The following is a 23,668-nucleotide window of genomic DNA, read 5'->3' as shown; positions in this document are numbered from 1 at the left end:
GGAACGTCTTTAACACATTTTATAACGATACATCCTGTATATTTTTACAAAAAAAAAACTTTTGGTCGCACAAGAAGAAAAGTCACCAAAGTCAGAAAGGATCCAATAGTTGCTGAAGTTGTTGTTGACAGACAATCCATCAACATTTCCGTCCCTCAAGTCACACTGCTAGCTAAAAACGATCACATCAAAGACGTATTTGTATTTGTATGTTGTCTGATATTAATTTTTTCTTAGCAGATCGTAGTGCAGAAAAAGATGCTTGGGGTGACTCAGAAATTGCTGTATTGGTGTTTTTTCTTAATTTATTGTTATTTATAATTATTACATTACTGTTTCAATGTTTTAAGGTCATTTTTCTCATAAAAAAAACAAAAAACAACAATATTCTCCTTTAAAAAGTTTGACAAACAGCTTGAGAAACTGTTGACTTTTTATTGTAGTCCATAAAAACAAACAGTGACGATAAAAACAACAAGGTGGTGACCATAATAATAATATTCAATATTGTAAAACAACATAACAACAGACAGTAAGAAATTAAATTAACTTAAGATTGCCATCATTCTCAAAACCAGCCCGTGTACCTAAAAGCTGCGGCGCCAATGCATGTTCGTATTTCAGGAGACTTCCCAGGGAGCAAATCTGCGGTGCTGTTAGGAATGTCGAGGTGCTGGTTGGGGTGCGAGCACAAAGAGCTGATCCCGGATCAGGTCACCTGACGGGGCAGGTGGGAGAGTAAGGACGCAAGAGGAGGTAACAGATCTGACTGACTGATACAAAAGTGACAGTAACAGTCTCTCAGTGTCGGGGCATTCTGCAGTAGAGATGCACATCAATAAGCCCTGTTTAATACAAACATACATACTGGAAACACACACACACACACACACACACACACACACACACACACACACACACACACACACACACACACACACACACACACACACACACTTTCTCTCCACACACACACACACACACATATAGGCGAAGACATTAGAGTTGAATGACTTCAAAAAAACAAAAACAAAAAACCTTGGTAATTTCACAATTTCCAAAGGGTGAAAATGAGCACGATAAAATCCCTCGAATTAATGAATAATCCAAAAATGACTACAAAGCACCGGTAGACTCCAAACATGCTGCTTTTTCTCATGTCTATCCTCTTCTGCTTCATGACACATATAGTTACACACACACACACACACACACACACACACACACACACACACACACACACACACACACACACACACACACACACACACACACACACACACACACGTGTTCGGGCCTGCTGTGAGGACAGGGGAGGGGAGCTGCCTGCAGTTCAATGCTCAGGACAGACGAGCTGATTCCCAGCAGAGGAGAGAGACTTGAATCTAGTCTGCCACAGAGAGAGAAGTGGTGCTTCCGTTTACTCCCGTCCTACATCTACATTTCCAGTCTTTTTAAAACAAAGTCCAGCAGCACAGCGGATGCTCTTCTGAGTCCGGAGATGGGTTGTGGGTGCAGAGCGAGGAGGACTAACCTGACTGTGCTGTACATGGCGGTTGAAGGGAGGACATCTGCTACATGGTGGTGAGGTGAGGGCGACTGGCCTCGGTCGGTCGGTGAGGGCGAAATGTACGACGTGATTGGTCAGCGCGGCACCTGCATCTGCTGTGAGGCCTGCGACTGGTTCTGAGCAGTGATCTCTGGGCCACGGCTGGCCAATCGGCTGAGGATGTTCCTCTCGGACATTTGCAGCCGCACGGCCACAGGGGGTATCCTGGCGATGGTTGCCGGGAGACGAGTGACGTCGGCCTTCATGTCACTCAGCAGTTCCTCAAGCTGTTTGAGAACTGGAAATCCAAAACGATAATGAGCACCACAATGATGACCTAAATAAATGAATATTTCATCTGTCAAAAATCACTCGCGTGTGGTGGAAAACACAGGAGGGGACGGTAAACAGCATGAACTGAGGGAGCTGGCAAGACTAGCAGCCAAACAACAGCAGTCAACAAAGTTACAAGTTACACAGAATTTGACTGTCATCCACGTCTGTCACTACACCTTAGACTCTGGCATAATGAGAACATGATTTCTGACAATATATATAAACATTCATAGATTCAATGATAAATTGACATTAATCAAAATAATGATCAACTGTAACCTGAAACAAAACCCTCATGTTGTACAACCCTCCGGCATCGCAGGCGGAAAATGTTGTGGTTAACGTGCTTATTTCCTGAAATGATAATAAAAGCTATCGTTGTTCAAACATGGAGAAAATTGTATTTTTAACTGCAGTGTTGTGTCTGATGTTGTTGCTTGTTACACTCGCAGCCCCAATTTAAATATTCATATTTAACAGTTGCTCCCTTTTCCCTGATATTAATCCTATTACAGCAACGGCTGACACTTATGTGACACAAGCTTTTCTTATTTAGAAGTTTCTGGAACAGAAACAGTTGTCTGACATTGAACATGTATGCAAATGTCTCCTCAGATCTACAGAGATAAGAGTGTAACGGGTAGATCTGGTGCCCGAGTGACCTCTGAGAGATGTAACTATTTATACCTTTAAACATAAAAGATTGTCATGATGAAAGCTAAATGTCCATTATTGGGTGATGAGACTACAGAACAATTAAAATGATACTTCTGCATGACCTGAACAGAGGATGACAAACTTCCAGTCATTCAGTGCAATATCACAGCAGTTGAGGCTTTATGGCCAATCCAGTTGCTCCATGTCAGCATTAAAGACAGTGGAAGCTCCCATCCTGTTAGTGATCAAAGTGTACATTTGTTATGTTAAGCAAAACATGTACGAGAAGGCTACTTTTGTACATGCGACACTTCTTTGCAGCTGCGTCCGGATGATGTTCAGGTGCCCCACATGAACAATGAGCAGCCCGTGTCTCTCCTGGCATTAATCAAACCTCTAAATGTTCAGTCCATGAACAAGGCTCAATAAATATGGAAATAGTCCCCGCCTCCATCTCCACCCAACCCTTCTCCGCTCGCCTGCAGCTCGATGATATGGAAAGCTCCACCCAGCATGTTGATGGGATTGGTCCCTTCGGTTTGTGACGGATGAAACCCTGGCTGTCTGGGTCCGTGTTTTTCAGACGGTTAGACTGTCACTGCAGTTCCAAAGTGGAAATGTTCAGCCATGTCCTTTACTGCTTATTTCACTGATGGTAGCATATAAAACACACCACATGTTAACAAGGTGAATAACTTGATGTTAATTGGAAGGGGTCTTCAAGCAGTATGGCTGCTGTCACTCAGGTCCTTCTCAGTCAACAGTAAAGCAGATAATGTGCGTCACACTTTAATTGTATTGTCAGTTGATTTCGGCCAAGTCAGCTGAAATAATTGTATTTGGTGAAGAAGCAAAGTACCTGAGAGCAGCTGACTTTGTAGTCGACTTGTAAAAACAACACTGTGTGCAGAATACAGTAATTAACCCCAAACAGTCAAAAAAAATTTAAGAGTCATGAGACCTGATATTTATTATCTGTGTTTTCATTGGAAAGTACATGACAACCGTCTCTACGCTCTTCAAATTTCCATATGTTTTACCTTTATGTAGCACTGCATTAGCAGGCTTGTTTCCAGACATGGACTCCTTGCTGAGGTGCTGGTGCGACTCGGCGAGACACTCCACCTCACTGAAGCGAGTGTTGAGGGCCATGGAGGGGTGAGCCGGGTCCTCTGTCATGTTCAGGTAGGCTGCCCTGCGCAACTGCTCCTCGATCACCAATGCCTGCTCCAGTAACTGTGCAGGAAAACACAGACAAGAGCAGGAATATCCAGTGAGATATGACACACACACACACACACACACACACACACACACACACACACACACACACACACACACACACACACACACACACACACACACACAAATGTGACAACTGAGTCCTTATTTCACCTTGAACCTGCGGGCCAGAAACTTGTTCTTGATCTCCAGGAAGTTTCCTCGACTCATCTCCCCTTTGAAGGGCTCATTGAGGATGGCAAACCTCACGTCGTTCTGCACGTCCTGCCAACGAGCGTATCCGTGTCTGAGAGACGGCAAAGTCAAAAGTAACAACATTTATGTCTCTGAGTAGTCGTCATCATCTGGAGATGGTCAAAACATCCCGGGTAACTTGATGCTGGATGACGTGTCAATACTTATGAGGTACTTATACGAGATACTTATATATACTTAATATAGAATCTTTGTGCTGCATTCCCTTTTCAGCAAAGATATACCGAGCTGTTTGAAAGAATATGTAACACATTGTTATGGGCCGGTATCGGCTAAAATAAAGTGGTTAAAAATTCGATCCTTTCCTCACTGTGTTCTACTGTAATATGTATTACTCAGCAGTGCTGCTCTCTCTTTACTGACAGCCAGGCTCTGTATTTCACTGCATATGAGACTGAAAATTGCAGTCTGTGATAATGAAAAATTATTTGGTAAGAAAACTTTACTGAACCCCATGGCAACGAAGCCCTTACTTCTCTCTCCTTTTTTATTAGCAAATTTAAGTGTACAAACACTCAGCTGACTTCACACATGAACTCTCATGTATAAACTCTTGATTTGATGAGAAGACAGAAATAACCCACGAACATTGTGTGTTCAAGAAATCGCCTGTTTGAAAGGATACTGTATGATGCCAGCCAACAGCCAGTAGTCATGGCGACGGTGCCAAATCTCAAAGGTCTTCTTGGTGACAGTGGCTGCCCTCTCCTCGTTCTGCCACAGAGAGTGAAGCTCTGGAGAAGAGAGCAGGAAGGTCAAAACAGACAGAAATGAAACAGAGAAAAAGAGAAGAGAAAGGAAAGGGAAAACAAGTTTGTGTGTGTTTCTGTCCACCTGTGAATCCTCCGTCAGCAATGTTGAACATGAACCTCTGCTTGGTGGCTTTCTTCTTCTCTTCGCTGACGTTAACCACCGGCGCAGCTGTTCCTCCTTCTTTGGTGTTCTCTCCGTTCTGCAGTTTGCCAGACTCATCTGGTTTCACACCATCCTTCTCCTCTTTTTGCTCTGCAGAAACAAAACCTCCTTAAAATCCTGTTCAGTATATACATTTTGAATATGCTGTTGAATCTTAAAAAGGTCAGAATTGACACAGATGTCTTTTAATGAATTAAAAACTTTGTACTTCTACAACTGACACCACACGATACAAACCTGAGTTGTTTGTGTGTGTGTGTGTGTGTGTGTGTGTGTGTGTGTGTGTGTGTGTGTGTGTGTGTGTGTGTGTGTGTGTGTGTGTGTGTGTGTGTGTGTGTGTGTGTGTGTGTGTATATGTGTGAACATAGACCTTACCTTTTTTCTCCTCAGTCGGTGAACTAGTGTCCATCTTCTCATCTTTGCCTTCCTCTGCTGAAAAAAATAGAAGCAAGAAAGCACATATTTGTGATGCTGTTAAGATACAGACATGTCAGCAAAATTTTGGACAGGAACAAGATTTTGATCATGTTCTTATGTGTAGGAGTAGGGTCGAGAAAAATCTATTAAAAACGACATTAGTTTGCAGAGTGAGTGGCCTCAGAACTTATTGCAGTGGTAAAAGAGGCACCGCAATCATCATCTGCCTCACCTTTAGTCTTGTTCTCCTCTGAATCCATCTTGCCCTCTGCAACTTCACCTTTTACCTCAGCAGAAGAGTCCTTCTCTCCTGCTGCTGAAGACTTGTCCTTCTCTTTGCTCGTGTCTTCGGCCTCCTTCTCCCTCCCCTCATCTCCATCCGTCTCCTTCTCTTTCTTCTCTGCAGCAGCGTCTACTTCCTTCTTTTCAACAGCAGGGGATTTTTCAGACTCATCTGGGATTTCGATTATCTAGGAGAGAGGATGACAGTTTCAAATGAGAAAAATCTGCCAATTCGAGTATAATGTCTGCACAGAAAAGGAAATGTGTTGATATGGGTATAAAAGCATTATTCACCTCTGGATCATCTGCCTTCTTAGCTGCTTTGCTGTCTTCACCCTCTTTCTTTGTGTCTTCTTTGTCGTCTGATTTAGACAAATCCTCTGTGTCAACAGAAAACACATGTTAGCGATAGATATGCAAAGAATGCATTCATGTCTTTCCTCTCTTATGTCTATTATTAACCAAAATTCTCATTTAATATTTTAAACATAAAATCTTTTTTTTTGTTTCTGCAGGCCATGAATTTGCAGTTTTTCTGATTATATCCACAAGAGGGTGCCAGTTAGGGCAAAGCTGTATTTGGCCTGAATAAAAACTGTGTTTAACAAAGTATGTTTCAGTCAAATGTGCAAAAATAGTTCTTTCAGGGATATTTAAGAGTTACAACTCAATAAAACTAGAATTCATGTTATCTTTTAGTTTGGGTCCAAATAGGCATGAGGCCTGTGGTTCTGAGGTCAGCGCTAAGAGGAAATGCTAATGCATGCCATTTGTCAAGTGTTACAACATACAGTCTGCGTCTGAAATGAAGTCTAACTACAGAGCATGCATCATGTAAGAAATCAAAAGGAATTTTATAATTTGTTGAAAGTGTGAAGTCTGTCTGTGTGTGTGTGTGTGTGTGTGTGTGTGTGTGTGTGTGTGTGTGTGTGTGTGTGTGTGTGTGTGTGTGTGTGTGTGTGTGTGTGTGTGTGTGCTTACCGGGGACAGGAGTGTTGGGCTGTGTGTCTGCAGGGGTCCCGGTGGAGGGAGTTTTGGGGTCTTCACCTGCAGCCAAAGCTGCCGCCTTTTTGTTCTCCTCCAGCTCTGCCATCCAGGGCATCGACCACTGACCGTTCACATGTTCAAACTCCTGCACCTGTTCGTCAATATTGTCATGTCAGGCCATTTCTCAATCAGTGATCAAACATTTGAATTATTTAAGACATGTTTGTGCTGTCTCGAAGGGAGCTGTTAAACCACACCTTTTTCCTTATAAGTGACATCACACCGATGCGAGTGAGCACATGTTGTCTCGACAATCCCTCGCGTGGGACGCCATCTGCGAAAGTCTCAGCTCCATCAGCCCCTGGCTCACAAAGGTGACGCATGAACAGAGACACATACGCCCTGCAAACATTTGGAGGAGAAGGTGACAAATGAAACATTGGGAACATTTGGAAAATGTCAAAATATCCGTGAGTCAGTCACACATTTTACAGAAATACACAAAGACAATAGACTGAAGAACAAGTGAGAAGGTAAAATATGGCAGATTCATGACTGCTAAACAGTGTTTAGACGCTTGTAGTGCAAACGACTCAGTCAAGTAAGTGGCTGTAAGAGTAGTTAGGGCTGGGGGTTGTTTTGAAGTTTCTAGATTATATTGCAAATTCTTTCTATACAATACACATCCTACAAAAATGTTTTTTAAATGTGTAAGGTATCTAAATAATACTAAACACAAGCAGGTGTACAAGAACTTTGCCTAAATGTTCCAAACCCGGCCAAAGTTTTACTTAAAAAAGAAACTTTCTGACTTGTTTTCAATTCTATTTAGTTTGTTTTTAATTCTGTCTTATATTGTGAAGCACTTCAACTTTTGGACTGTATAAATGTGCTGTATGAATAACCTTCAATTGACAATAAATAAATAAATCTAGGTAGACACATTTAGTAGGTAATAAGATTTTCAATACTGCTAAAACACAACTTTGTCAATACTGAGAAAGAACTCATGTTTGATATCCAGCAGTACCTTTAGTACTGGGACAGAGAAACATCACACACTCACTTGAATTCTTTCTCAGATTTTCCTCGCAGGTCCCTGACCAGCCACTGGTTGGTGAACGCATCCTGGGGAGGCATCCCATAACGCATCACTGCATTCAGGAAAGCCTTCCTCTGCCGCGCGTTGAAGCCCAACACCTGACAGAGAATTCAAGATGTTAAAATATTTACAAATTAAACGCTGCATTCACAGAAAAAAAAAAACAGTAAGTTATATGTCGAGCTGTTTGCGATTTCATTTCAAAACGACAATTCTCAATTCCAAATAAGAAAATCATGATTCTCATTTTACCCTGAATTGTGTCGCCCCAGTTTCCACTCACATCTCCAGAACTAAAAGAAGGAAGCAGCAGACAAAAACCTACCTCGATGTTCCCGCCGACTCTGGCCAACAGCGGAGGCAGAGGTTTGTCCCTGTCGTTCCTCAGCCCTTTGCGGTTCGGTCTCCGGGCATTAGCTGTGAGGAAGGAACAAACTTTAGTCTATCTGAAATTCAGCACTAATTCAAAGCACCACACAATTCACTGAAGCCATGGAAGTTCAAAATGAAACTGATGTATGATCGTGTTTGCTCTTATCGTCCTAAATCTTCTCTGAGAAGATGTTCCACTTACGGCTCATCGTGTCCCTCTGATCCTGCTGAAGCTGTCCCTCGTCTCAATCTCGCCTCTACATTAAATGCTTTAAATGCTTTCAGAACATTTACAGATGAAAGCAGTAGGTGGCATATTATATTTGATAAAACTCAAGTAACACACTCGTAATTAAATGAAACAAAAATGTACAACTTGATGCACTATTAAATTGGCAGATAAAAGATGTGCAACATTTGATCAAATAATACGAACTGAAAAAGTACAGTTGAACTCTTAATTAACAGTTAATGTAAACACAAACAATCTATTTAAAGTGCAAGCAGGCAGTTCAACTGTGTGAGAAACCGTTGATTTTAATTTCCTTTCCCCGTTTCTTTTTCTCTCTCTTTTTGTCCTTTTTCTTTCTTTGTCTTGCCTCTCTACGCTCAATGCAGATGATGCAGCGACACGTGAGGGTTCGGTAGTTGTTGAGGTTGTCGATGAGGATATCGTAGGTGTCGTCTGAATCTGAATAAACAGCTGCAGGAGTGGTTCGAAGGTTGTTAATAACACAACGGATGTGTGAAGAGGAGAGATTCCTTAATATCTGTTATTAACCGATCAATAACGTCCACTTCCTTGTCAGGTGGTTAAGATCAATTCTTCCACTGAAATGAATGTTTATGAGTAAAATCAACAACTCGGAGAACGTCTCTATCTTCCCAGCGTACATGGTTAAGAGCAGTGAGATATTACCATCTCTAAACAGCAGTAGTCCAAATAGTAACACTTACCTTCAGCCCGTTCATCAAAGTCTTCGTCACCCTCCTCCGAGGCCACGGAGTAATCGGACTGGTTATCCGACTGATCCTCCTGCCAGTCTAAAGAGAACAGAGAGAAATGTTGAGGAGGACGAAAAATATAAAAAAGACAAAACTCTTCACTACCCGGTCCACAGAAGAGATAAAGTAGATTTAAACTCCTGGCAGAGGTGCAGTTTTAAGTTGCAGTACACTGAGATTTTAGACCAGGAGGGTGAGCAGCTGTGTCAAAAACAGGTTTCAACAACAGGAATATTTTTACCAGTTAATGTTGACTCCTGCAATAAACAGTAGAAAAATAGACCTTTTATGCACAAAAAAAAAACTGATGTTCACATAAACACAGCGCTGAATCCAAGTAAAAAACTAAAAGTAGGATTCATTTTAACAGGTGCAATGATACGTATAGTTTATTTTCTCTGGCTGTGATCACAGTAGTTTTTGGTTTATTAGGTGGTTCATACCATAACAAGCCGCAGAAAATGTGACAACATAACACATTTGCAGTCTTGCAATTGTTATTATTGTTGTTGACTTATATGGCTGATCATTTTTGGTCTCCGTGGATACATTAAGTAAGTAATCATAAATAAGCTCCTATAAAGTAAAGCAGAGCGGAAGAGGAAAACTGTCTTTTTCTGCAAAGTGTTTGCTGATTATGACGGGAGCAATGAATCTTGAAATCTACAGAGCGAGTGGAAACATACACATGTAACATCATTATGACCTCTGCTCGTGTAATATTACGTCATTTTTGCCCTGTTGAAGGCCAAAAGGCTGCATTTGTTGCAAATGCCTTGGCCTTTCTGTCAGGTTGTGTGTCACTGTGTTTTTTTGCTGTCGCGTTTGTCTCCTTAACATGTGTCTTTAAAATAAACACTTGCAATTGAAAGCTCTGCGTCCTGCCAGTGGGCTGGTGCTGTCCTCCTGTCCACACAGCAAACCCTGCCTTGATGTTACTGATGGTGACAATCAAACAGGTTCGACCAACAGCTGTACTATGGTAATTTGGGGTCGTTTTGTAGAGTTGGTTTGAATTATGTTTGGAGAAGGACTTCAATAACCCTCAATGTCGGTCAATCTTTAAATATTTGATTAGAGACCTCTGATTTTGGTAAATGGCTTTAAACACGCTAATTTTTACATTTCAAAAACACTCAACTAACATGTTTCTATACCTAAGCACAAGCCACAATACTAAAATAAAACTCCATGCCATGCTCTCATTGTTTTTCCTACCACATTACACCAACACCACACAAGTCCACCAAACATCACTGCACAGACACACAAGAAGAGGTTGCATTATATATTGTTCTGTACCCTGTCTTATACCTCGGTCCTCCTGGGAGCCGTCATTGTAGTTGACTGGCTTTCGAGTTCTTTTGCCTTTGCCCAGATTGCGGGCGAGATCCTCTTGTTGCTGCTCGTAGTGGTGCCGAAGCAGCTTCTCCCAGTAGTCAGGGTCAACACTTTCCTCCTGCTTGATCACCTCTCTCTCCACCTCCTCCTCCTCAAAAAAAGCAGAATGATTAACATGAAATACATACAGAATACATGTAAAGCCCATGAAATAAGCCTTTTAATCATTTAAAAGGTCTCATATTTTACACTTTTACGAAGTTTTTTTTGCCGTCTTGATACGATGATATTTTTGAAGTTTTAAGCGACAATACCATCTCAAGCTAGTTCTGCATCTCCTCTCTCAAGCTTTGCTCTTCTCGTGTATGATACAAACACAATGTGTGTATTTCTGAGCATGTTGACACATTCATAGTATTTTTCTTTAGCACCTTGAACTGCTTATATTTAGCAAAGAATTGGAAATCTGAATTCATACAAAATGCAACCTTTAAAACCGTATTATTTCCCTCAAAAAAAATGTTGACCAATAATGTTGGATCCTGGTCTAAGCTTAATATACAGTATGTCTACACCTGCACTTCTTTAGTGAAGACATATTTTAGGAGGCTTTTAAGACATTTAAAAACAAATTCTAACAACTACAGATATACTTCATTTAACTGTCAAGAAGTTAAAACATCAGAAATAAAAGTTAAAAAAATTGTATCCACACTTTGGAGACACACTGGTACTGTACCTCATCATCTTCATCTTTGACCACATACTGGGCCACTTTAAAAGAGCTGAGGTATTCATTCATGCTCTGGAGCTCGGTGTCATCTGTGGCATCCTGGTTTCTGTCGAGCAAACGGTCGATTGCGTGATCATCGTAGTGGATCACACTGCTGTCATCCTCCTTGTTGTCCCCTAAAAGCAAAGTAAGTCGAGTAAGAGAGGGAAGAAAAAAAAAAAGGAAACTTAAATGTAGTCTCTCTGCATTTTTAGACTCGATCTGACCCCTCATCCAAACCTGGATAATCTCCCTGGACAGAATTCGGGAATTTAAACCAAGTGATGCATCTGGCAGAGAATTCAAGTTGACTGACCGTCTCCGAATTCATCCTTGAACAGTTCTTCAGTTCCAAACTTGAGGATGTCGTCCAGTTCCTGTTTGGACATGGAGCCTGTCTTAGAGCCGAGGCCGGGTCGCACCACCAGGTGGGTGAGCATCATCTTCTTCTTTGCCACCTGGTGGAGGGAAGTAGGTGGAGGACAAGCAAGCAGTGAGCAGGTGATTGTATAATCCTCATATAGTTAATACAGCTTTAATAAGTGGTGTGTTTTCACAGACCTGTGTGATCCTCTCCTCCACCGAAGCTTTGGTAACAAAGCGATAAATCATCACTTTCCTGTTCTGACCGATACGATGAGCTCTGCTGAACGCCTGCGAAACAAAGACCAAACATTGAACATTATCACCCATCATCCACATAAAGAAACACACGGACACAGATGAGATGAGAGATCAGCTTACAGCTGTGATTTTCATACCTGGATGTCATTGTGTGGGTTCCAATCGGAGTCATAGATAATGACGGTGTCAGCAGAGGCGAGATTAATTCCCAACCCACCCGCTCTGGTGGAGAGGAGGAAAGCAAACTGCTGAGCACCAGGAGCTGTTGGGATGAAGAGCAGAATTCAAATTAAAAAAAAAACATATTGCACCTCAGGCATCCAAAGAGGCAAAACAGACACACTAAAAAAAAAAAAACTCACCGTTAAAACGATCAATGGCCTCCTGTCTCAAGTTGCCAGTGACTCCTCCATCAATTCTCTCATATTTGTAACCCTCGTTCTCCAGGAAGTCCTCCAGCAGGTCCAGCATTTTGGTCATTTGGGAGAAAACTAGAACCCTGTGGCCTCCCTCCTTCAGCTTTCTCATCATTTTCAGGAGCAGCATCAACTTCCCTGAAGCCTTGGTCAGGGCATTGCCTTCATACATGCCATTTGGAAGTTTTGGCGCTTCCTAGAATCAGACAAAATGTATTAAACGTGTTTCAGGGTACAGACATAACTCGGGAATTTAACAACCAATTGTCTAAAAAAAAAAAAAAAAACATACCATGGCGGCTGCTGGAAAGAGGTAGGGGTGATTGCAGCACTTTTTGAGGTCCATCACGACATTGAGAAGAGAGACTTGGTTTCCACCTCCTCGGGTGTTTAAAGCCTCAAAGTTACGCGTTAGAATGAACTTGTAGTATTTCCTGTGTTTAAATTTTTTTTTAAATAAAAGTAAAAAAATATCATGAGTAAAGAGACTAGAGAAATCAGTCAAAGGAAAATATACTGTTCTCATGTGCCGGATTCCGACTGCTGTCGCTTACTTTTGCATGGGGCTGAGCTCCACTCGAACAATGAGCTCAGTCTTTGAAGGCATGTGTTTGAATACATCAGCCTTCAGCCTCCTGAGCATGTGTGGTCCCAACATGTCGTGGAGCTTCTTGATCTGGTCCTCCTTGGCGATGTCCGCAAACTCCTCCAGAAACCCTTCAAGGTTGCTGCATTTCAAAATTCAAAATTAATAGATTGACATATTGTCACTATGGATGGAATTACTGTGGCTGTGGCCATGTATTTTAAGGAGCTACTGACTTGAATCTCTCTGGGGTCAAGAAGTTCAGCAGGTGGAAAAGCTCCTCTAGGTTGTTCTGAAGAGGAGTTCCAGTCAGCAGGAGCTTGTGTTGCAGCGGGTAGTTGTTTAACACCCGAAAGAACTGGCAAATACACAGAGAGAAAGACAGAATCAGTGCATTAGTAGTCTTGTCTGTCCAGTGATGCAGCTTCATCCATAAACAATTTTATAATAAGAAGATCATTTTAAACAAAAGATAAAACAATCTACCATGTCGTCTTTGTTATTACCTTGGACTGGTTGTTCTTGAGTCTGTGTGCCTCGTCGACAACCAGACAGGCCCATTCAATGGAGCCCAGCACAGCCTGATCAATAGTGATCAGCTCATAGGATGTCAGAAGAACGTGGAACTTGACTGTAGAGTCTTTCTGTAAAGTGCCGAGACAGAAGAATTTTAGATAAGCTGGCAAACAGGGAAAGAAGAGGAAACACAATTATTAGAACGGAGTAATTTTGCAACATTTTTGTACTGTTAATTCCCATCAGTTTAACTATTAATACTAAACATTACAGCAAGTAAGTATGCACGATATCAATTCAAACTGACTAAACTCTGATCATTATTTCCTCTCTAAGATCTTTAATAGATCTCATTTGCTTTGATCCTTCTTGCTGCTTCTTCTTCTGGGTCTTACCTTCATCTTGGAGGCCTTTTTTCCTCCTCTGATGGCATTTCCCTCAAAGGAGAACTCGTTCTCTCTGATGACGGCCCTGCTGTCTTTGTCCCCTATGTAGGTCACCACATACATGTCTGGGGCCCACATCTCAAACTCTCTCTCCCAGTTGATGATGGTGGACAGAGGAGCACTGACCAGGAAGGGGCCTTTGGAGTGACCCTATACCAGTGGAAAACAGGGAGAATCAACATCAACAAGTAAAGATTTACAGATTCATTAGTAGACAGATCACAAGGTATGTAAATAACCAACTGTATTTGTCTTGCCCTGCCTTTAGGATAGAGCTCCTTACTTTAAACTCATCCCCTTTAAATGGACAGAGTTGCTGTTTGTCACATGTCTGAAAATCCAACCACTAACACTGATTGAGAGGGGAGGGCAGACTGGACAAAACTGTGATTGTTAGGGCGGGGTACCAAACGTCCATATTTTTATGGTACCGAACTGCTTCAATATTTTCTACCATCAAAAAAATGCCTTACCATTCGGTACTGAATTTCAATACCTGGGCTACAACCACACTAACAAGTTTTGTTTTTAAAAATGCATAACATTTGTGTGTTTATGCAGGAGTAAATCTCATCAGCATCAAAGAGCCACAGTGTTTCTCATATATTGCCTCTATTTGAGCTCGCCGTCAAAATAGATAAAATCACTGTTTTAACTTGGGTAGCAACTCACTGCCAACTAGCTAACATCTACGTTTAGGGAACATATGTAAATTGTAGCTATAGGAAACAATCAGACTTAATCTCTCCCCCTCCAAACCGCATTAAAACTAAAGAGCCATACTATAATGTGTAATTGTCATTTTGTTCAATTGCACTTAATGAAATTGGAATAAAAAAAATAGAATTTGTGTAACGGTATCAAACTCAAGGTATCGGTACCAACATCAAAATTCTTTGACAAATACCCAGCCCTAATCATAGATAAAACAACATTTAGATGTAGCCACATTAATCACACATAACCTACCACTGTGTCATGCTTTGAATACATTTATTTATACAGCATGTATAGTTCTTTACCTCCTTGTACAGTGAGTAGAGGAAGACAGCCGTCTGGACAGTCTTGCCTAAACCCATCTCATCAGCCAGAATGGTGTCGGTAGCCTGAGCCCAAGAAAACCTCAGCCAGTTCAACCCCTCCAGCTGGTAGGGATGGAGGGTTCCTCCGGTGCTGTCCAGGTAGTCTGGCTGCCGATCAAACTTAATGGTGGGCTGGAAGAAAGCAAACGCATCAAATATAAAAATGTGCATCTGTCCAAATTTAGGCTATTTTAAATTGCGCTTTCATCAATAATCAATTACTATAGTGGTCCAGTTAAAAAGACACTTACATCTACAACTGGATTAGCAGGTGGTCGCTCTGACTTCTTGACTTTGACGGCCTTCTTCAGCTTCTTGCCAGGTCTGCCCTCCTCACCCACCATCAGCTCTCTTACGGAGGAAATAGAAAAAAAAAAAAAAAAAAAACATACTTCAATAGTCCTCGCATAACTTGAGGGAAGAACTAACCCTCAACTGTAAACCTCTGTTCACCTGTGATTCCAGTACGTCTGTTTGTAGGTGTCAAACTCGGGAATGTCCATTTCTTCGTTCTCCCAGGTTGACTGGTCGTACGGCAGATCTCTCCATTTGATCAGGTAATGTACATTGTTCTTTTTATCAACACTGCCATGAAAAATAAAAACAGACAGGAAAGATGGAGTTATGATTTAACAGTGTCGCAGCGGTTGTTTTCACTTGTCTTTGTCAACAAGATATTCTCACAAATTTTTCTTACAGGGTGAAATCATAGTATATGGCCATTCTCTACTTTTTGTATTGTTACTTACATAGTTTTCATCCTTCCTTCTATACTATTTCTGTTTGAGTAATAAGCATAAGTCATAAAACTTTTACCGATGTACAGCAATGTATATCACAACCATACATAATACATATTATCATCATTATCGTGTATCAAAATGGCCACACAATAATACTGTATCAGCCTGAGGATTCTACTGAGCAAATTCAATTTACTTTCTTCATTTAATTTATTCTTTTTTGATACTGGTAACTGCTTAGTCTCCATGTTGCTTATGTATCCTACCTGTGGTTTAGGATGCGGTGGATCATCAACCACTCCATCTTAACTCCGTAGCGGTAAAACTCCTCCTCCATGTGGACAAAGAGTGGATCCTTGTTCTTTCTCTTGGTGCTCTTGTTCTCATCACCCTCGCCTCCAAAGTCAACAGGCGGCGGTTCGTCCATGTCAGTCTTCCTCTGGTAGTTACGGAACATCACCTGGCAGTTCAGCTCCAACTGGGGAGAAGTAACAGCGGGATGTCGAGTGTTGAGTTTTCATTCCCTTATACAAATAAGGGATACAAATATTAGGAGAGAGTATGGTACCTGTAGCTCCTGCACCCAGGAACAGTGCCAGTAGGACATATTGCACCATTTGACAAAGAACTCCCTCTCCCTGCGACCCGCCAGTGGAGGGGGACCAGGAGCATCAGCAGGCAGGTCAGCAGGCCGGGGAACAGGCGTAGGGGCTGGCGGCTCCCCCCAGCGCCATGTTAAAACCTTCTGCACTTTGCCCTTCATCACTGGACACTGTTAGAAAGTGGGGATAGAGAGGAAATAGTTTAAGATAGGAGGTTTATCAATGAGCAAAATCAGTGTTACGCTGATAAGAAATTCTGTTTTGTTTTTTAAATAAAGCGAGTGTTGCATTTTTACGACACAAAAAAAAACCCATTGAAATAAAAACTCTATGACTGCCTTGGTTCATCTAAAACACTGGAGGTGAACTTCTCCACATCAAAAGAAAAAAAATCTCTTTATCTCCAGCAATCCACGTGCACGCCCACGTGAGCACGCGCAGACTCGTACGCACCAGTGCACAGTGCTCACCTTGCAGCGGGGGCAGATCCACTCTCCATTGGGGATCTCGGGGAGAGGAGGGTTGAGGCAGTGGATGTGGTAGGAGGAGGGGCAGGTGTCACAGCAAAGCAGCTCTCCTCCGTCCTTACACACACGACAAAACTCGATGTGGTGGTCGTCCTCCTCCTCCATCCCTTCATCCCTCCTGTCTTCATCGTCCTCCCCTTCGGCCTCGGAGAGCTCATCCCTGGCCTCCCACTGGATTCCCTCCTTCTCCTGGTGGCAGAATTACAGACAGGAGGAGGGTGGTGTGATTGTGTGTGTGTGTGTGTGTGTGTGTGTGTGTGTGTGTGTGTGTGTGTGTGTGTGTGTGTGTGTGTGTGTGTGTGTGTGTGTGTGTGTGTGTGTGTGTGTGTGTGTGTGTGTGTGTGTGTGTGTGTGTGTGTGTGTGTGTGTGCACGTGTGCGTGTCGAGGGGGAGGGGGGGCAGACAGGCAGGGAAGGTATGCGGAACAGAGTGAAAGGAAAAAGGGGAGGGGTGTGGGGGGAGATTCAAGAGCAAGGGTGGTGGTGGTGGGGGGGAGGGGTGCATAGCGTGCGTGTGCATGTTTGCGTGTGGAGCCAGAGGGAGGGAGGGAGTGGGAGGGGCAGCACAAGAAGAGGAAATGGAGGATGAGGGGGACATGTGTGGTGGGTAACAGGAGAGAAGAGATGAGAACATGAGCAGCAGAGGACAAAGAGAAATTAAAAGTGGTTAGCAAAATCCATTTCCCAACTATCAACTCTCCTGTCACGGCAACTTTCTGAGAACACACAAAAATATTTCATTCATACTTCCGACAATCAGACCCCATATCTGAGCCCTGAGAGGTTACGGTACTCACACAGTGTGGGCAACTCCACTTGCCCTCAGGAGCCTTCTCCATGTCTGGGTCCAAACAGACCATGTGATAAGCTCTAGGACAGGTGTCACACAAAATGATCTCTCCTCCCTGCTGGCACACCTCACAGTAGTCCTGGTGGTCTGTCTCATAGCCGTCACCATCTTCTGTCTCCACTGAGAAACAACATTCACAGAGAAGTTTTAGAAAGAATTTGAACTGTGAGGGATTAACAGCGTTAACTTTGGCCTTGACTTTGATCTTATTTGACAAAGTAAAACCTCCGACAGTAGGCTGCTGTCTGGACTTAACATCCAGCAGAAAAATGCAGATAACAGAGCAGACTTTCTATTTTAGGGATACATCTTTGCCAACCTTTCTTCTTTTTCTTTGCACTCTTAGGTTTCTTCTTAGGACGGCTGTTGCGGTTGGAGCCATCTGACACTGAGAAACTCCCTTCATCAAAGTCACTGTCAGCGTCAGGTTCTTCTTCATCACTCTATTCAAGTGAAAGAAACAAGGAAAATAATTAGACAGTCACCTCGCAACATTATAGTGCATTATCAATATTCTGATCCTGATGATTACATGAAATAAGAATTAAAAAATAAAATCATAGGGTGAAAAACATAATATCTTACAGAGGAGCGCTTCCTCTTGCTGTTAAGGCCTCCGAGTTTGATTTTGAGTGGAGCCACTTTCTTGGGTTTTGGTTTTGGTGGAGGCTTGGGTGTCGGCTTTGACCTCTTGCGAGCATTGGGACCTGAGAAAAAAAAGACATACAAGCATATTTACAAAACAATGTGAATATTCACTCCACGTGAAACACTTGAAAAATATATGTAATGTTGCCAGTCATGTCATGTAATACAGACAAAACTAAAATAATCTCTTACAAAATTAATAAATAACAAACCAAATTTCCACTCTCACATGATTATCACGTTCCAACCTTTATCCAGTTTTTACCTTTTCCCTCTTTGGTCTTGGCCTTGCGGAGTGGAGGCGCTGGAGGTGCCGGAGGTGCAGCAGGTGTTGGAGCAGCAGCAGGAGCAGGAGCTGGTGCAGGCGAAGCAGCATGACCAGTTTCTGCCCCTCCGTCTGTCCCTGCAACCACCATGTTCTCCACAGCGGCAGCCACATTGGCAGCTGCAAGAGCCGCATTGGCAGTGGCACAACCCTACCAAGTGACAGAGCACAGAGTGAATACCCTTTGCTCTCTATTTGTCAAAAACAAGTGGAAAGCACTATACAATATCAAATGTCCTTAATTCTAAGTTAGACTTTCAACCATGTTCAAACTTCCAATACCTTTAGAGGGTTGTTTGTGCTGAATTCGCGCCATTTAGCCATCATTAAAGTCATCATCTTGGACACAGCAATTTTGGGGTTCTTAGCTGCAATTAGTGGCCTAAAGACACAAGTGGACCAGGGATACTGTGATTTTTCATGATGTTTTAGATATGCAACTCCTTAGCGACAAGATAGAGACAGACAGTGATCTCAACACCGAATATGAATGAGGTTTCTTCACCTGACAAACTGACTGAAAGCCTTGTAGTTGGTGAGGGAGTTGTAGTCTTCCTGAGTAAAGACGTGGTCAATCTCTTTCATGCCCCAGGCTTCCAGCAGCTGCGTGGAGCTTTTAGGCTGAGGTGGGAGCAAACCACCAGATAGGTTAGGTGAGAGAGGAAAGGTTAGTTTCACATGTTATCCCCGCAGGAACTCACTAAACACCCTGCAAATCCGCCTGAATGAAACATTACCTGGCAATCATCATCATCGTCGTCATCATCCTCTGGTTCTGGTTCTTTACGTTTGCTTTTGGAGCTGGACGAGCCTCCTTTGTCTAATGCCGCACCTCCCTTCTTCTTGTCTTTGGCAGAGCTGGAGCGTTTCTTCTTTTTCCTCCCAGGGGCATAATCACTTCCTTCACTCTCTGACCGCATTCCTCCCTCATCTGCATCTCTCTCTGCTGCTTCCACTCCAATCAGGTGCTCCGGGGAGCTGACTGGCAACTCCTGCAAGATAAAGGACCACTTTGCTGATTACATGAGGACACTGGTGCTTACATGATTTTCTTTTAATACTTTATAGAAATTACAAGTGAAAATGACACCTTTTTTTAAACTTTTGTTTCGCGTAAAGGTTATTCCACTCTATAAGGCTGGAGAATAGAAACTCAGTGGGGTCGTCACTGTCATTCACAGAGCTGCATTGGTCAATGCATGACTCATCATTAATTTCAGATGTCTATCCATTTTCTGGTTTCAGTGTCTCAAATGTTAAGGATTTTGCACTTGGGCTTCCACTATTACATATTATACATTTTTCAGTGTATTTTTGGCAGATTTGTGACATTTAATATCCACATGATTCATATCATATACACAAATATAATGACAGATAGACAGCATGTTCAGTACTTACAGTAAGTAAATGCAGTTATAAGAACCAGGATTAGAATATGTGCTCACATTATTAGTCAGATATGTACAGTATATACAGAAGTATAAATGTCAATACGCTATCATTTGAATGGATTATAGAGTGGTATGGATGCTATGTGAGAATATAAGTACTAAAGGTAAGTGTTCATGCAGTCGTGAGGTAGTGGTAAGTGAGTGGGAGCCAGCAGCCTATGAGGCAGAAGCAGTTCTCATGGAGTAAGTTAATAGAGACAAAAATGGTCTTGATGGTCTCAAAATGGTAAAAATAACAAATAGCTGCACTTCTTATTCCAGAGTATCAGATTCTCTCTTATCCTTTACATTAACTACATTCAATTTTTCACAGCACCTTTTCACAACTTTACGCTAAATAAAAAGCACAAGGTCCTATAAGGCCAACGGGAGTAATTCATTTGGCTGCAACAAAATCCATCACTTTTATGATCAGTGGGCAATAAATCAAATTATCTGTGACATTTCCTTCCCTTAGCTGCGGTTGGATCCCGTGCGGGTGCGTTGACAGTTTCGACACCAGTGTTTACAATGTTAAAGTCCACCGAGTCACCGCCCTAACAATTTAATTTGGAGGTGTGAACGTGAAAACTTTGGGGCAGGACAGCGAACTCACCTCTCGGATAGGTCTCTGCCTCTTGCTGCTCCTGCTTTCTCGGCTGCTCTTCTTGGCTTTCTTCTTCTTCTTCGACTTGGGTACCTCCTCTACGTCAGACACAGCATCCTCCGGCTCGTCCTCATCTGCCGGCGACATGCTTATATTAACGAGGAGGGGAGGGTGGAAAGGGGAGGGGGAGAAGCAGGGGGAGGGAGGGAGGGGGGCGGACCGTGTCCATACGGACATGGGGAGTCCCGCTCGCGCTGCAGGCCGGAGGAAGAAAACAGGAGACCGCGCACTGTCCGTGCGCGACTGGCAAAAAAAAAAAAAAAAGGCTCGTGCGCGTACGCAGACACACGCAACGTGACTGCCACAACAGCACCGGCTAAAACTTGTCTTGTTTTTTTTTTTTTTTTCTTGGCTTTTCAAACTTTGACAGCTCACGCCCACACTCGTGAGGACCACCCTGACGGTTCGCGGAACAGGAGGGGTTAAAAAAAAATAATAATAAAAATTAAAAAAAAAAAAGGGAAAAAGAAAACTCTAAAAAAAAAACACTTGCCTGGCAAGTTAGCTAACTAAATCTATCATGGCGAGTGACGGACGGCCCCGACCGACTACTCCTGGCTAGCCGGAGCTAACGTTAGCATCGCGTTGGAGGCGAGCTCAAGTTACAAGAGATGGACCTTCTTCAGAGGGGATAGAAAATGCGAGCTTACCGTGAATAAGTGAGTGCTCGCCCGCGGCTCCGAAGTCCTCCCTCTCATCCTCGCTACACGACATTTTTCCGGCGTTTTAATTTTTTTTTTTTTATTTCTCGCCGGCCGAATTAATCCCCTCCTAAAACCTTGCTCCTCGGTCGGCGAGGGAGGAGGGAAAATGACGTGGGACTGGTGGAGAATGGACCGGGGTGGGGGGGTGGTTGGTGGTGGTGTGTGTGTGTGTGTGTGTGTGGGGGGGGGTGTCCAGGAAGGGAGGGGGCGGTGGGTGCCTGGAGGAAAAAAATAAAAAATAATCACAAATGGCATAGCTTGGTAGCAAAAGCCTTTTTTGCTCAGTTCTTCGTATTAAACACAGCATCTAAACGAACCACCTGCCTACTCGAACAAGTTGAATAACTAGAATATGCACGGGTTGGACGTGATCTGTTGTTGATTTGCAGAGATATTTCTACACTGAACTTAAGTGTGGCATTCGTCGCTATTTCAAATACAAGCAGCAAATTCTCACGTTCGAGTTAAAAGGATCCAGCCAAGAAAAGTTGAAGCATTACAAACCCTAACCTTCACACACTGGAAACTTACTGTGGTGCGCGTGTAGTCCCGGCTCGAGGTGTGCTCTCTCTCTCTCTCTCTCTCGCTCTCTCTCTCGGCGCAAGAATTAATACAAACCAGCCTGTTTGTCAGCCAGTTGTTGACATTTAGTGTTCATTCATAAACACAGCTGAACCAATGATTAGTGAAATTTAAAAAAAAAAAAAAAAAAACCCACGAGCCGTCAGTGACCCAAAACACGCTGCTCCGTCCCCCTCTTCTCTCTCCCCCAACCTTACAGGCTGCGCTTAGCTAACAACCTCACAAACACAAAGGGGGCAGACATCCCATAATAATCCCCCCCCCCTCCCACACTCACACAGGACTCTGCATAGTTACCTCGCAACGGACAGACCATAATACTCAGCCTGCCCCCACCCCCTCCACCAAGCGCGCGCGCGCGCGCACGCACGCACGCACACATCGCAACCACCACACATGCACGCACCAGACTCATTGCATGCACACTCCTTCCCCTTTCCACTAGTAGTCCCAGCCCCCTTAGCAACCCCGTTGTCATGGTGACACCCCCTCCCTGCTCTCCCGGACAGACCATAATACTCCAGCAGTAGCAGCATACATCCCATAATATACAACTCCTAAAAAGACAAGAAAGGAAAGAATATCAGTAAATATTCTCTAGGGGAGCTCAAATCCACTGTTGACAGACCATAATACTCACTGAGCATCCACCTGGTAGTGAGCTTGGCAACGCCAAGAAGTCAAAAAGCCTTTACTCTGGTTCCTGCGTGATCCACACACAGGTAGACCGCATGCAAACAGTGCAGTGTGCAGGTCTAACAGGCCAGCTGAGCCTGGTGGTGTAATGAGACCAGATGTTTCTTTTACTCCTCGTCCCTGAAGGAGTCCGAGTCCTCTCTTCACGGTGGTGTTACCACAGCCGGACTGCACCACGTCTGCATAAATAACAACAAAGACCGTCATCAGATCGTCCAATGATCAACTCCTTCAACTGCAGCACAGGCCAACAGGTGTGCAAGAGCACAATGGTTAATGGAAGCTTTGCTTGGATGCTGTGAGAAGCAGGTCAAGAGTGAGCAAATGCTGCTTTCAAGTTCAATTGTTCATCCCATAAATAAGACTTGAGATCAATCAAAACCGTAAATAAGACTAGAAGTTAGGATTTTGGCAAGATTGTGCAGATTGTGCAAATAAATAAACTAAAACGTCTCTTAGAGTCCCAAAGCAGCTGCACATTCTTCCACTTTTCTCTATTGCTGGAACACTGTAACTTTATGCTGCTTGTTTTATAAAAATATTTTCCCAAAAATAAGTAAAATAGTCACTAAACAATAATTTGTCTCAGCAGGGGTTGTTTTGTTCTCGCCACAATTTCAAAGAAAAATCACTTGAATATGTAACAAGTCCAAATAATTGCTTACAAGGAGCGCTTGAAGGCCACCTGTTAGTTTAATCAATCTGAATACAGACTTATTGATACACTATATGTGATACACACACTCATTTAACTTCTATGAAACAACTATGAAATGATGTTTGGGACCCTGATTGGCATCCCTGTCACAGTGGTGTCACTACAGCGGGGCAGCAACACACCTGTCTCACACCGACCCATAGACCAATACTATAAATATTATATATATTAAATATATATATATTGTATATACCTGTATCTTAGTCTGATGCTGAGAAATAAGAATAAAAGTCAGTAAATTTCTCCAAAGTGCTGAAGTTTATTCATAAAAA

The 23,668-nt window shown here is 42.9% G+C and overlaps 1 protein-coding gene across 7 annotated transcripts; it reads right to left on the bottom strand.

Moving 5' to 3' along the window:
• Positions 1-415: 415 nt before the first annotated feature.
• chd4b (chromodomain helicase DNA binding protein 4b) lies at positions 416-22,193 on the bottom strand. 7 transcript variants are annotated; one of them, XR_011310802.1, is made up of 41 exons: positions 21,932-22,193; positions 21,347-21,618; positions 20,646-20,770; positions 19,334-19,588; positions 19,102-19,217; positions 18,879-18,978; positions 18,537-18,747; positions 18,209-18,330; positions 17,943-18,066; positions 17,571-17,743; positions 16,718-16,963; positions 16,214-16,417; positions 15,912-16,123; positions 15,356-15,487; positions 15,154-15,253; positions 14,843-15,034; positions 13,770-13,970; positions 13,365-13,502; positions 13,095-13,216; positions 12,827-13,000; positions 12,565-12,706; positions 12,219-12,468; positions 11,994-12,118; positions 11,794-11,886; positions 11,549-11,690; positions 11,200-11,369; positions 10,422-10,611; positions 9,072-9,158; positions 8,068-8,159; positions 7,707-7,840; positions 6,898-7,042; positions 6,635-6,791; positions 5,948-6,033; positions 5,604-5,841; positions 5,330-5,386; positions 4,874-5,044; positions 4,665-4,773; positions 3,938-4,070; positions 3,583-3,778; positions 900-1,847; positions 416-867 (listed from the first exon to the last, which is right to left on the bottom strand). XR_011310802.1 is itself a non-coding variant. In XM_069695654.1 (40 exons), exons 2-40 carry the CDS (start codon positions 21,408-21,410, stop codon positions 1,645-1,647), a joined length of 5,931 nt encoding a protein of 1,976 aa, XP_069551755.1. In that variant the 5' UTR covers positions 21,411-21,618; positions 21,932-22,193; the 3' UTR covers positions 416-1,644. The 7 variants fall into 7 exon arrangements, 4 of the variants coding, with proteins under 4 accessions (XP_069551755.1, XP_069551757.1, XP_069551758.1 ...); XR_011310803.1 differs by having other exon boundaries at positions 904-1,847; XR_011310804.1 differs by having other exon boundaries at positions 914-1,847.
• Between the last annotated feature and the right edge of the window lie 1,475 nt (positions 22,194-23,668).

Source organism: Brachyistius frenatus, unplaced genomic scaffold, assembly GCF_029030835.1.
Source record: "Brachyistius frenatus isolate BFR_SWC_R1_liver_20210118 unplaced genomic scaffold, ASM2903083v1 Contig_20, whole genome shotgun sequence".
Taxonomy (NCBI): domain Eukaryota; kingdom Metazoa; phylum Chordata; class Actinopteri; family Embiotocidae; genus Brachyistius; species Brachyistius frenatus.
The sequence above is the reverse complement of the archived record's forward strand: the minus strand, read 5'-3'. Positions and strand labels throughout refer to the sequence as shown.

Coding starts and splice junctions, on each gene's coding strand:
- chd4b (XM_069695654.1), bottom strand. CDS start 21,410: ATGTCGTGTAGCGAGGATGAGAGGGAGGACTTCGGAGCCGCGGGCGAG. Junction 15,254..15,355: donor CAGACGTACTGGAATCACAG/GTGAACAGAGGT, acceptor TTCCTCCGTAAG/AGAGCTGATGGTGGGTGAGG. Junction 9,159..10,421: donor GGACCGAGGTATAAGACAGG/GTACAGAACAAT, acceptor TGTTCTCTTTAG/ACTGGCAGGAGGATCAGTCG.